Source organism: Mesoplodon densirostris, chromosome 13, assembly GCF_025265405.1.
Source record: "Mesoplodon densirostris isolate mMesDen1 chromosome 13, mMesDen1 primary haplotype, whole genome shotgun sequence".
Classification (NCBI taxonomy): Eukaryota; Metazoa; Chordata; class Mammalia; order Artiodactyla; family Ziphiidae; genus Mesoplodon; species Mesoplodon densirostris.
In genome coordinates, this window is record NC_082673.1 from 27,726,309 (window position 1) to 27,739,463 (window position 13,155).

A 13,155-nucleotide genomic window follows, 5' to 3' on the forward strand; every position below is an offset into this window, starting at 1 on the left:
AAATTTGTTTTGTGCTGTTGGGGGACTGGTGTTATTTAAATAAGCATTGGTAATTGAGATATTAGAGATATGCAAAACAAGGACTGACTGTGTGTAGATAGATCATTGGACCACACACACACACACAAAATGAGGTAAATATTGTTTAAGCCTTTAATTGTAAATAAATTCATTCAAACAAACAAAAATCCCAAGGCATAAAAATGCAAACTTAGAAGAACAGAATAGACATTTTAAACAGGGAAGAAACTTCATAATCCCTTGTAAGGGTCTTGTTCTCTCTGCTCCAGCCACTAGGGTCCTTTTTCAGTTCCACAAGAACACGGTGCTCCTTCCTGCCTGGGGACCTTCTTCTGATTGCTCCTTCTCATACCTCACTCCACCATCTAGTTAACTTGACTTCATCCTTCAGATCTCAGCATGAACACCTCTCTCACACTAAATGAGGTTCCTCTGTTCCCCTCTCAGCACCCGTTACTATTCCTTCACAGCACTGTTCCTGGTTTTTATTGCTAAATTTCTCTCTGCAACAACAGTAGTTGTTTTATGTCCTTCCTTCCTCCAAAAGGGCAGGGAAGATGCTCAGTTTTGCTTATTGTATCCTCAGGCACTATCATCAAGTCTCACACGTAGTGGATACTCAATTTTTGTGATTAATTCATCTCCTTAGATGTAGAGACATTTTGTTTTCTCCAAGGTCACATAGTTAATTAGTGGCAGAACTACAATCATAAACCAGGTCTTCATTTATACTCAACAACCAACTGTGTGGATAGGCAAAACAGAAGAGGAGCAATATCAGTCTATGGTTTTACATAACAGGAAATAGCCTTATCTTCATGGAAATTAGATCCACAACCATACCTTTATCACCACTGTGTTCAAACTACTGAGTTAAGCAAATGGTTTCTCTAGTTAACCCTTTATGACAAACATGAATTTTTAAGGATGGTTCTCTCAAATAATTTTTATAATTTCTATCAAATATAATATTTTATTTTAAATATTAAATAGCTTATAATAACTTGTCCTAACCATGTGAAGATCTGGCAGCATTAAAATAATCCCAGTTACTATGAAAGAAAGATAACATTTAGATATTCTTTATTTAAAAATTTTAGGTTTTGACAAATGTAAATTTTAGTTTTTGACAAATATAAAAACATTTTCTGATATGCTTTTGTGTTTCAGGATGCAGAACACTGTCTTGATTGCTATGAATAAAGTTTTCAATTAATATACATTGTCCTTTAATCTGTTAATATGAAAATGTTTTTGCATGGTAATCTCTTAAGTATTTTCTATCATGTGATTTCCTTCCACATTGAAAGAATTTCTACATAAAATGGAGTAGATGGTAGGAGACCCAAGTTCTGGTAATTAACCTGTAACTTTGGGCAACTAGGCAGGTTTTTAGTTGTCTCATTTTTTAAATGAAGCCAATATTTGCATTTGCATTTTATCAATAAAAATCATTAGATAGGTTAGACAGATGATAGATAGATAGATAGGCAGATTTTACATGCAAAAGAGCAAGAGCCTTAATCAGCAAATAATTACAGAGCCTGAAGCTTTCAGAAGACACTCCACTACACAAAAAAGCTAACTCTGAACAATTTCCAAAATCATTTATTTGTCTTATATAAAATCTGTTTGGTTTATAAGTGTGCAAAGATCAGTATGGGTGTATTGCTAACAGACTCTCTGAGCAGTCTGTGCCCTCATTGGTTTATTTTTCATTTTTTCACTTGGCCAAGAAAGACAGAAGCATCTGCCACTAGTAGAGGTAGTCAGGAGTTCCCTGTGAACATAGCTCCCCAGGAAAGGAAAACAGAGTGGAGAGGGTGGAGAAGAGAAATAGCTTACCAAGTCAGTGCTAACAGTTTTATCCACACTAATTCCTCCTTAGTTACTCTCTGCTTGTAGTTATGGTTAATTTTTTTTCTATCTTTTTACTAGTGGTGCAAACTTGGGCAACTTATTTAATACCACAAAAACTATTGTCTCATCTATGAAGTGAGCATGAAATTAACACCTACCCCATAAGATTATTCTGAGGATTAAATGAAGTAGCATATTTTTATGACCTTCATTATGCCTGGTATGTTTTTTGTGCTTAATCCATGTTAGCTACTAGTAACCATTAACGGTAACCATTAACAGTGCTGGAGAATATGTTTCTTATACTGTTATTCATGTAGCAGTGTCCCTACGACTGAGCAATACACTGGTTGCTCAGTTGTCCTTCCATAATAGTCCATTGTGACACCTCTGGATCATTCTGTTTGCATTGTTTTCCCTTCTCCTACCCCCCAGAACATTCTAGTTTCAACTGAACACTCTTATCTGCAGAGAGAGACCATTCAGTTATTTCCATTAACTCCATGCTGCTTGGTTTTCTGTCAGGAAAACGGAAATCATACAGTTATGTTGAACAAGAAGAATTGTTTGTAAAACCTTTCTAACTATGTATTAAGGAACTGAAAAGGCAAAAACAGATAAACAACAACAATAAAACCCACAATGGTATGATGGAGTTAGCAAACTACAGGAAGCAGCTACCACCTCTAAGGTTAGAGAAACAGGAAAAGATGGGATTATCAAATATCACTGTAGAAAAGGGGATTTGGACAAATCACAATGTGAGTAGGAGGTTCTGCTTAACTGCTGCTGCTGTATCTGAGCCCAGAGGGGGAACCCGTGGGGCTGGAACCGAGACCTCTAAGGGGTCAATACCAACTGGTGCCAGGGTCTCTGAGGAAGTGTGAAGACTGTTCTTCAAATGTTGCAAAATTACTCAAACTGGATTCTTCTGCTACTACTGGAATGAATTTTTGCTGCCAGGGTTAACAAACAAGGCTAGAGTAACGCTGACAAGAACAGGGACCCAAAACAAAAACAGGAAGCAAAACAGGAAGGGTCAAGTCCTCTCCTCCTCTTCCAGTCTCCTTCTCAGGTCCTTAATTGGCTGATCCTAGCAAGGAACCAGCTGGCCCCCACAGAAATGTAGTTTGCAGACTCCCAATCCCAGATGTGACTAAATGTCTCACATAAGCTGAAAGATAATACCTTAATAACTGACATTGACTTACATCCTATTGTTAGCCTATTTCTGCCAGGTTTGGGAATTCTAATGTAATTGGGGATTTTCAACCCTTAAACTGTTTCAGCTTAGTAAACTTCTCCACACAAAGTTCCATCTTAATGTGATTGTTTTGGTACATTTATCCAGCAGTAAATTTTCAAAAAACTAATTTAGTGTCTATCCATTGTTTCAGGGATCATGAAGAGTATCACTAAATAATAGAATTGAGTGGTTATTCTACACTTTCATTTTTTTATATTACACAAAGAATTGTCCAATAATTTACAGCATTCAGTGGCATTGTCTTTTAAAATGTCAAGTGTGACTCTACATGAAGAACATCACATGTTATTAAAATGAAACATAAATATATATACTCTTCCAAGTAAAGTGAAAAGAGAAGTATACCTAAAATTATATTGAACACCCCAAGGAATGTTTTCAATTTCTGAGATATTAGCAGTTTTAATCCAACCTTTTTTCAATAGTAACAGAAAAGGCACTGAGCCATTTATAACCTCCAGTAATGAATAAACGTGTATTGACAGAGAAAAAGAAATGCCAGAGCTGCTTTGCCATATATAAATATATATATATATATATATATATATATATATCAGTGATTCAAACTCTGTATTGTTCAGATCTGGATCCATTTTGACCTTGTGTAAATTAACATAAGAGAAGATACCAGAGTTGAAGTTCATGAAAATATCTCTGTCAAGTTGCACTTGTCTCAGATCATTGATTATAGAGCACAGTATATATTCATGAATACTGGAAAAACGTATTAGCAAGAAGCAACGTCTGTTTCATTGTGAAAATTTAAATTACCATCTGGTAGAATGGGATTCCACTTAAAACATTTGGAAACCACAGCATGGCCCAGTTGACAAAGGGTGTGATTTGGAGTTAGAAGCAAGTTTCAGGCCTCGGTGTGCATGTATTGACTGGTTAAACTTGGGGGAGTCATCTCATCCTTTTTTCACAGGTTTCCTATGGGCAAAATGTCTTAACAACACACACATTACAGAATTGTAAGAATTAAATAGGAGAATCATTTTATTGATTTATAACCTCACCATTGTTATTTAATTGCATTCACTTTTTAATTACCTAAAGCTGTATACAAGATATAAAAGATAACAAAATTGTACAAAATATAAAGATTAAGTTAAGATCAAAATATTGCCAAAAAAAGATCATTGACAATTTCAGTAAGCCCTTTAAAAGCATGTTCAAGAAGCATTTGGACAAGATTGGGGATGGAGCCCAATGTGGGGTGGGTTGTTGGCAGGGGTGGCTTCACTGAAAATCTTGGAAAAGTTTAGTGAGAAAAAACAGAAATGAGAATTACTCATTGACTGGTCTCAAGTGAAGTGTGCCTTTAAAAAGTATTTTCAGGTTCAGTTGTAACCAGAAGCTTATTTGAAGTCAAGGTAGAAATTATAAATAGAATTTTGAGTAGTTCAAACAGTATAGAAAACAAATATACTAATAGGTTAGAATCATTCATGTGGATTTCAAATATATCCTTTCTTAAAAATGAATAGACACCTTAATTTGGTTTTATAGACTATGTTTATCAGAAGTTAAACATGCTGAAGACAGAAGGGTGCAAGTTTGAATCAAGACAGAGCTGGAAATCTTCCCTGGTCCTAGAGTTAATGATCTTCCTTTATCTGTTAAAAGACCCCAGTGAGAACATGGCCCTGAATTTGTTGTCAGATTTTCTCTCTGGGAAGGCCGGTTATTTAACCCTAAGTCCAGACTACATTGTTTGGTTAGCATTTAACCACATAGGGACTATAAGTTTGTGTTCATAAATAAGGAAAATGAAAAACTCTTTTTTATGAGGGAAATTTAGAAGAAAACAGGTAATTACTGCTAAATTACTATTTATCTAAATGAAATTTTAGTGTTCAGTGTAATATTCAAATATTACATTTTCAATTTTTTTCGGCGAATTTTAAAATCATATTGGTTGACAGTGAAAAATAGGCATCAAGTCAAAAGTCCATCGATCAAGTAATAATTTATTATACTGTGGTGTATCTACTTGAGAAAATACACCACAGCAATTAAAATAAACATTAGGAAGACCATTTAGCAAACTTGAGAAACGTTTTTAATATAAACCAAAGAGAATTAACCAGGATACATGACTGTACATATATTATGTTTTCAGTTATGTGAAAAATATGGATGCTTGTGGAAAAAAAAATTAGAGAATAACAGTAGTTGTTTTAGGGTGAGAGATTGGAAGTTGTTTTATTTTCCATGTATTTTTTTCTGAAAATACATGTAAACATTGCTTTATTATTGTTGAAGTTTAATAATAATAACTTTAATAAAAACAAGAATTCAAAATTATATTCATTTTATATGTCAATATAACATTAAATTGCCTTTGTCCAGAAAGTAACTTATTAAAATAACTAATATCCTTATTCTTTCTAGAGACAAGGTATGTCTATTTTTATCAAGTAAATCAATATTAAAATTGTTTACCAGTTTTTAGCTTTTGCTTGATAATAAAATTATACATGAAATAATGATATTATTAAAGAAAACAAAATTCCAAACAAGAAATGGGGTCATGAAAAGTAGAAATGTTTATTCAATAAAATAGACCCTCAAACTTCCTCAATTGGTTGCTTTTATTAAAATCTGACTACATTTATGTTATTTACTGATTGAAAGTAGGTCTTTTAAAGTTTTTATTTTAAAATAGACCTTAGGGAAGGGAGAATTATGTGTTTGACCTCATTATAAATCATTATCTATTTGACCTGTAAACATTATGGGAAAAACAGTATTCTAACAATATTAGGGAAAATGAAGGGCCATTACAGAAAAGGAAAGGGAATATAATCTGGGAGTGGAAGAACAAAAAACCAAGAGGAAGGAAGAAATTTTAAGCTTTTAACTGACGTTGGAGACTTGGATTCCATTTAATTCTATTGTATAGCAATTTTTGTTGGACTATTTTCTTTGATTTGCTATAGACAGGATTCTGATGAGAAAGCCAATGCTCGTGTCTCCTTCACAGGCTGCCTTTCACCTACTTCCTTCTGCATTTAGAAGAGAGCCTACATCTCATCTTGCAATCCCAGAAAACTGACCCCTTCTCATCCTTATCTTGTGATGTTTTTGTGATTTAGGACAATACCCAGTCTTTCTTCTTTTTATTTCTGGTAAACTCAACTTTGCCCAGTGAAAATTAACAAACACCCCAACTCCATTAAAATTTAAAATTATGTTCTCACATGAAATGCCCATTTAACTTTGTTTGTATATTACAATATCACTTTTTTAAAATTTAGTTCTGATGCTGCATGTCTTCGCAACACAGTGACAGAATGAATTGGTAAAACCTGATTCCATGGTGAGAAAGGAGTCATGTTTCTTTGAAGCAACACATCAAAATATTCAGAGAACAAGGGTTACTTCCTATAGGAATTTACAACAAAGAGCACAACACACACTGAGCATTTTACTAAAATGTACATCCTATACTAAAAGTATGTCACAAGTACAGTGAACAAATGTAGCTCTCTTTTCTCTACAGGAGAGCAGGCCTGGCCAATACTGGAAGTTTTGTAATCCCTGTTTGGGGGGAAGCAATAGAAATATTGATAAACATTGCAGTTCAAATATTTTTGAATTGCATTGTAATTGAAGTAGCAGTGAATATGGTGACTTTACTTGGCCTGCATTTCCAGTATAGCATTTTTACATCATTATATATTTTAGTTGTGCTTTAGAAATTTTCTTAACCCAGTGTATAGATTAGTTTATTTAATGAAACTGCTAAATTGCATTTTCAAGCCCTGGGGAAATCGTTCCTCCAAAAGAGCTTCCCATTCATCTCAAGCAGGAACTTCTACCCTGGGAGAGATCAGTCAATTGTCATATTTCTTTTCGCTCAATAGCTTTGGGTGTTGTAGCTCATGAAAATTGCCTTAGTATCTTGGTTCACTGACTTAAGTTGCTCTGTGATTTCAACTTATAAATAAGTAATGTAGACTTTGTTTTGTGATTGAAATGAGGGGCAGGCTTAGTTGACCCTTTTGATTTCCCAGCCCTTAGTGGTATGAATGAGATTCACAGCCCTTTTCAGCCTCATCCTGTCTATATCTTTTGAAGTAAACTATAATGTTTTGACATCCATGACCTGATCTTTGCTGGCAGTTCTTTGGCTCTAATGGACTTTTCTTATGCACAGAGGATGACACCTCTCTTGAACTCTGTCTTGTTTCATTTATTTTCTTTTCCAGACATCTCTTAGTATTTCCCTAGCATGTTTCCAAATCATTTTTGGACAGTTTAGCTCTCTAATGTAGAAGACATTCCTAGTACTAACTTCTGCTTTAAAGGTGTTTTATATACAGCTTTTCTTCTCCATAGTGTCATAGTTTTCAATGTTTATGAATGAATATTTGGAAACCAGCCTATCTTGTTATTGTATTTCATATACTATTTTCCAAAAAGAGATGATCATATTTCCATCTGTATGTGTAAATGAGATGTAATTTTATGAAATAACCTATTATAGAAGGTTTTATAGAAGTTATGAGAATGTAATCCATATAATGGTGTCACAGTAAACTACATAATAATCATCATTCTAAGTCAATAACACTATTTTCTTTATAGTGGACAAAGTAATAATACCTCTGGTTCACTGGCAAATAGAATATATATATATTATATTTTTTTCTCTGACCCTTTTATGCTGCTCAAATATGCTAAGTCACACAAAAATTTGTTATGTGCATGCAGTATAAATAATATGAAACTTTGAATTTATTAATTATATATTTATATAAGTGAGTGAATACTCTTATACTTTTGATTCCTTTCATTGTTTAATGGAAATGCCTTCATTGTAGTGAATATCATTTTTCACTTTTTAGCAGAAGCTTCAAAGAATTTTACTGGTATTTTTTTGTTAGAGAATTTTTTAATAGTTAACTACAAATATCTCTAGTCTCAATTTGCATGTCTATCAAATAGTCAGAATAGTAAAAATTTATCCTGATAAATATTTCCCACTAGTTCTTTAGTCAACAAAGGTTTGTCCTCATGCTACCAGCATTTCATTCAAACTCAGCCTCCTTTTTTCTGTAGTCAGCTGAGCCTTTCCTTAATTAAGGAAGTCTTTAGAGAGAGGTAAGGAAGAATATTGATTTGTCTCTTATAGCTGCCCTCTTTAAACTAGACATACTCCTTTTTTTTTTTCCTTCTGAGCTATTTTCTGATCATACAATAATTTTCTTTTCTTTGTCCCTGATTCTGCATGGTCTATTCCTCCTTTCACACTTATGTGCTAATAAGTATGTGATGTGTTAAAGGAAGATTTCTGTTCCTAAAATGGATAAATCTGCTAAATCAAGCAAAGAAATATACTTGGGAATGAAGTTCGACATAATTTCAACATATTGCAAAGCTCCTTGTTCTTTCATACCTTAAAAATGAGTTCATATTAAGGGTCAGATTCTGATGCCCAGAAAGCATAGACTATATTAACATCCTGTTTCTTTAGTGAAAAATGAATCTTCTTGAGGACAACAATGATAACAAAAATATTTATTAACATTTTTTAGAAGACCATTCTCTTAATCGTCTCACACATTTGATAGAACACTTAGGCATAAACCAATTCTCAGCCACGTTTGTATTTTGTGAAGGTTATTTGATTACCATGGGCGTGTGCCTCCACCTCCCCGCGCAGTAATTCCACTGAAGCGTCCCAGAGTGGCTGTAACAACTCGCAGGGGAAAAGGAGCCTTTTCCATGAAAGGGGGATCAAAATCTACTGTCAGTGGATCTTCTTCATCAGGCTCTAAATGTAAGTATCTATTTTATTTCTCTTTAAAGAAGGGTGGGGATACTTATCACTGCATGAATGTCTATACTCAAATTAATCAATTATTATGGAGCATCTGCTGTGTACAATATATGAGAGAAATGTAAAATGGATTAGAAATGGTCTCTGTTTTCCACTACACTACACTGCAGTAGAAAACTGTTTTATTAGAGCAAATAATATGCTCTTGGCCCACCTAGCTTGTGACATATTGAAGTCTTGAAATATAACATGTTGTTTTTAATTAAGAAAAAAAATCACTTCAAAATAGAGTGCATATAGTATCTTTTCAGGGAAACTATGCAAATTCAATGCATATTTTGAATATTTGAGCACTGAGATAAGTAAGATAGGCATAGTAGACAGGTTAAACTTTCCATACTATTCTAAATCATGAGAATTATATGTCTGAAAACATGTAATGTCTTAAAAAAATAATATATAATTTCACATTAATTAGTAAAAAATAGAGATACAAACTTCCCAACTAAACAGATTGCTAAATTTTTATATAGACAGATTCAGAAAACCCTAATTTATTAGAAGAATATTATTCCTAAGGAAAAGATCGCAAAATTTCTTGCATTTCTTGAGATTACATTTTACAGAGAAGAGACAGACAAGAGCAAGCAAAGTAAAATCTGTGGTGTTACAGAGTAGATCATCACTATGTCAAAGAATAAAGTAGCATTAAGTTGGGAGCACTGTATTTCATGGGATGGTGTATGACTGCCTCTCTGACAAGGTGGCATTTCAACAGAGACCTCATGGAAGTAAGGGAGTGAGAGGGTGGGCTTGAAGTTGTCAAGGGTAGAGTGTCTGGGTAGAGGGAATGGTCAGTGCAGAGATCTTACATTGGAACAAGAAACCAGTGCAGCAGAGGGAGAAAGAGGAAATTAGGCAGGAAATAAGGTAGAGGGAGGGCGAGTTCCAGGGCAGCTTGTCAGGCCAGTGTAGGGATTTTATAGTTACTCTGCATCTCAATCTTTCAAGACAAATAAGGCAAATACCGTTATTCCAATGTCACTGATGAGTAAGCACAGAGAAGTTCACATAGTAAATGGTAGGGCCAACACTAGAACCCATGTTTTTTTCATTTTCATCCCTATATACTATCTACTCTGGAACATTGTCTTTTGTCTTAGTGCCATCAGAAATACTAAGAAAGAACGCCCTTGAAATACTTTGTTTTTACATGAGAATGTGCAAGATGTAGTTACCGGAAGCACTAATGTTTCTGGTAACTAAGTTTTCTGCATTCAGAATTTGACTTAGCTAATATAACCTAAATAACAAATTACATAGATTTACAGTTCCCTATGTACTGACTTATCCATTTATCTAATTATTCTATCAATAAAAAATGTGAATTCCCTTTTTGAGTCTTAGTAATAAAAGAAAATGAGTTTCTGCAACCATCTCTAAACAATCTTATATGCTCTCTGAGTATTGTCAAAAGCAAAGAAGTTTCTTGAATTTGGTTCTTGCTGTGAAAAATTGAACATTGAATTGCCTGCTAGGTTTATAGAAGACTTTTTACCCTAGTAGTGTTAACTTAATTTCAAATAGAAATATCTTAAGCACCTGTGGATTCTTTGCCCTGTAGTCACTTTCAAAACAATGTTTACCAATGGGAACTTTATTGATATTTTGGCCATGGCAGTTCTACATTGTGTAAGAGTATTGCAAGCTTTGCAGAACATTTAACATCCCTGGTCTCCAAACTTGAAAGGCCAACAGCACTCCTCAGTCTTTGTAACAACCATGCGTACCCTTATACATTTCTAAATCTTCCTTAAGGAGATGATACCACTCTGGTTTCGAACCAATGGGTGGTGGCCATTCTTGGGCAAGAGCAGTTTTGGACAACTGCCATTGATTGCCATAAAACACAGTTATGCAGAGAAGAGTGGTATTTTACAGTGGTTATTTTGATGTAAATATCTTAATATTCAAATGCTTAAGCTGCATTTGGCCTTTTTATTTTTGATTTCTAGTTTTCTTGGGTCATGGAGAGAGAATGGGAATTATAAAATCTCTTTTAAGGATCTTATTAAGAATTTTTCTTGGTTTCATAATAATGAGATTTTGTAAGTGGAAAATAGGATATATTTTCTGATTTTAGTATAATACTATGTGTTTGTTTTACCTTGTTGGCTGTATCATCCAATCCTCTGTAGAAATGTCAAATTCTGAAAGTGATTGTTTAAAAATCCTCTACCAGATAGTGACTTTATAAAGTTCTTCTTTTCTTCAGGTTTTATTTTATATCCCACATTGCTTGGATGGTTTTTATATGATGTTTTATAATAATAAGAGGAGAAAAATAATAGCTAACATTTTTTGGTGTTTGTTCTATGATAACTATTGTTTGAAACATGTATTTTTATACATTAGTACATATAAATTCATTTAAATATATTAATTTTACATATATTAATTCATTTGTTTCTCATAACTGCCTATAAGTGAAGTATTATTATCATTCCCATTTTATAGGTATAGAAAATGAGGCATAGAAAAGTTAAGGAATATCCCAAAAGTCACAGAGCTATTTAATAACAGAGCCAGGTACAGCTTGATTCTAAATCATCTGTGTCTAGAGTATAGGCTCTTTAGTCTGTGCCCTTTTCAACACTGCCTCTCTATAACTTCTTGGAGAATTGTAACTTTTATTTATAGAATATCTCATTTACTCTCTTTAGCCTAGAATTTTACTTTGTTTGATACTTTGCTTGATCCTTTACTGATAACGCTTTCTTTTGGTTTGCATTTCCCTAATATATCCATTTATTCTCCACCTTTCTTTGTTGTTAATTTCCTGGGGCAAGTGTAATAAATTATCACAAACTGAGTGGTTTAACAACAGATACTTGGAGGCTGAATGTATGAAATCATGGTGTCAGCAGAGCTGTGCTCTGTCTCTGGAAGTTCTAGGGGACAGTTTGTTCCGTGCCTTTCTTTCAGCTTCTGGTATGCTGGCAATCTTTGGCATTTCTTGGTTTACTGATGCACTGCTCCAATCTCTGCTTCCACCATCATGTGGTCTTCTCCCATGTCTTTGTGTCTGTGTCTCTTTTCCTCCTCTTATGAAAACACTAGTTATATTGGATTAAGACTCACCCTAATGACCTCATTGTGATTATATCTGCAAAGATGTATTTCCAAATAAGGTCACATTTACAGGCACTGGAGATTAGGACTTCAACAAATATTTTGGTAGAATATTTTAACCCATAACACTGTCACTTTATTTTTGCATATTTCCTAAAACAACATATATCTGGATCTTGTTTTTGAAAGCAATATGAAAGTCTTTGTTTTTTGCAGTGAAATTTAATACTTTTACATTTATTATATTAACTAATCTATTGGATTATATTTCTTCCATCTTAATTCCAAGTATTTAACTTATTGTTTCCTCTTTTCTTCCTTTCCTTATGCTTGCTTAATGAATTTTATTTTAATTCTTATCTATTCTCTCCCAACTGCCTTAATTTGTATATTCTACTAGGCCTCTCTATTTCATAAGTGGCTATAATATATTAAACATTTATAAATAAAACCTTTTTTATCTATTTATCTCTTAAAAATCAAACAATAGCTATGCTAACTCCCACCCAAGACATGAACTTTATTTTTTGTACCTTTTTAAAAAAAATTTTATTGGAGTATAGTTGTTTTAAAATGTTGTGTTAGTTTCTACTGTACAGCAAAATGAATCAGCTGTACATATACATATGTCCCCTCTTTTTTGGATTTCCTTTCCATTTAGGTCACCATAGTATATTAAGTAGAGCTTCCTGTGCTATACAATATGTTCTCATTAGTTGTCTATTTTATACATAGTATCAATAGTGTGTATGTGTCAATCCTAATCTCCCAGTTCCTCCCACTCCCTCCAAAGCCTGACTTCTGAAAAATATTTACTAGGCTGGCAAATTAGCTTCTTCTCCATATTAGTTTATAGTCGGAAGACCTAAGCTTGAACCTGAACTCCACCTGTTCTGATTACTACATTATATAAAATCATAAATTTTAGGGCTTTGAGAATGTCATGTACATTGTCAGATTCTCAGGTTTCTTATTGATGAAATAATGTATATAAAAGTGATTGATAAATTTAAGTTCTATGCAAATTATATTTTTTGATATTTATATAATTTTTCAAAGGCTGGGGGAAATTAAAAGAGTTACA

The 13,155-nt window shown here is 33.5% G+C and overlaps 1 protein-coding gene across 1 annotated transcript in view; it reads left to right on the plus strand.

The window, feature by feature from the left end:
• RALYL (RALY RNA binding protein like) overlaps positions 1 to 13,155 on the plus strand; it is a 418,727-nt gene that overhangs the window by 383,193 nt on the left and 22,379 nt on the right. The window contains exon 5 of the mRNA XM_060115714.1: positions 8,779 to 8,939. Within this exon, the coding sequence (XP_059971697.1) occupies positions 8,779 to 8,939 (161 nt within the window). The remainder of the gene's footprint in view (positions 1 to 8,778; positions 8,940 to 13,155) is intronic.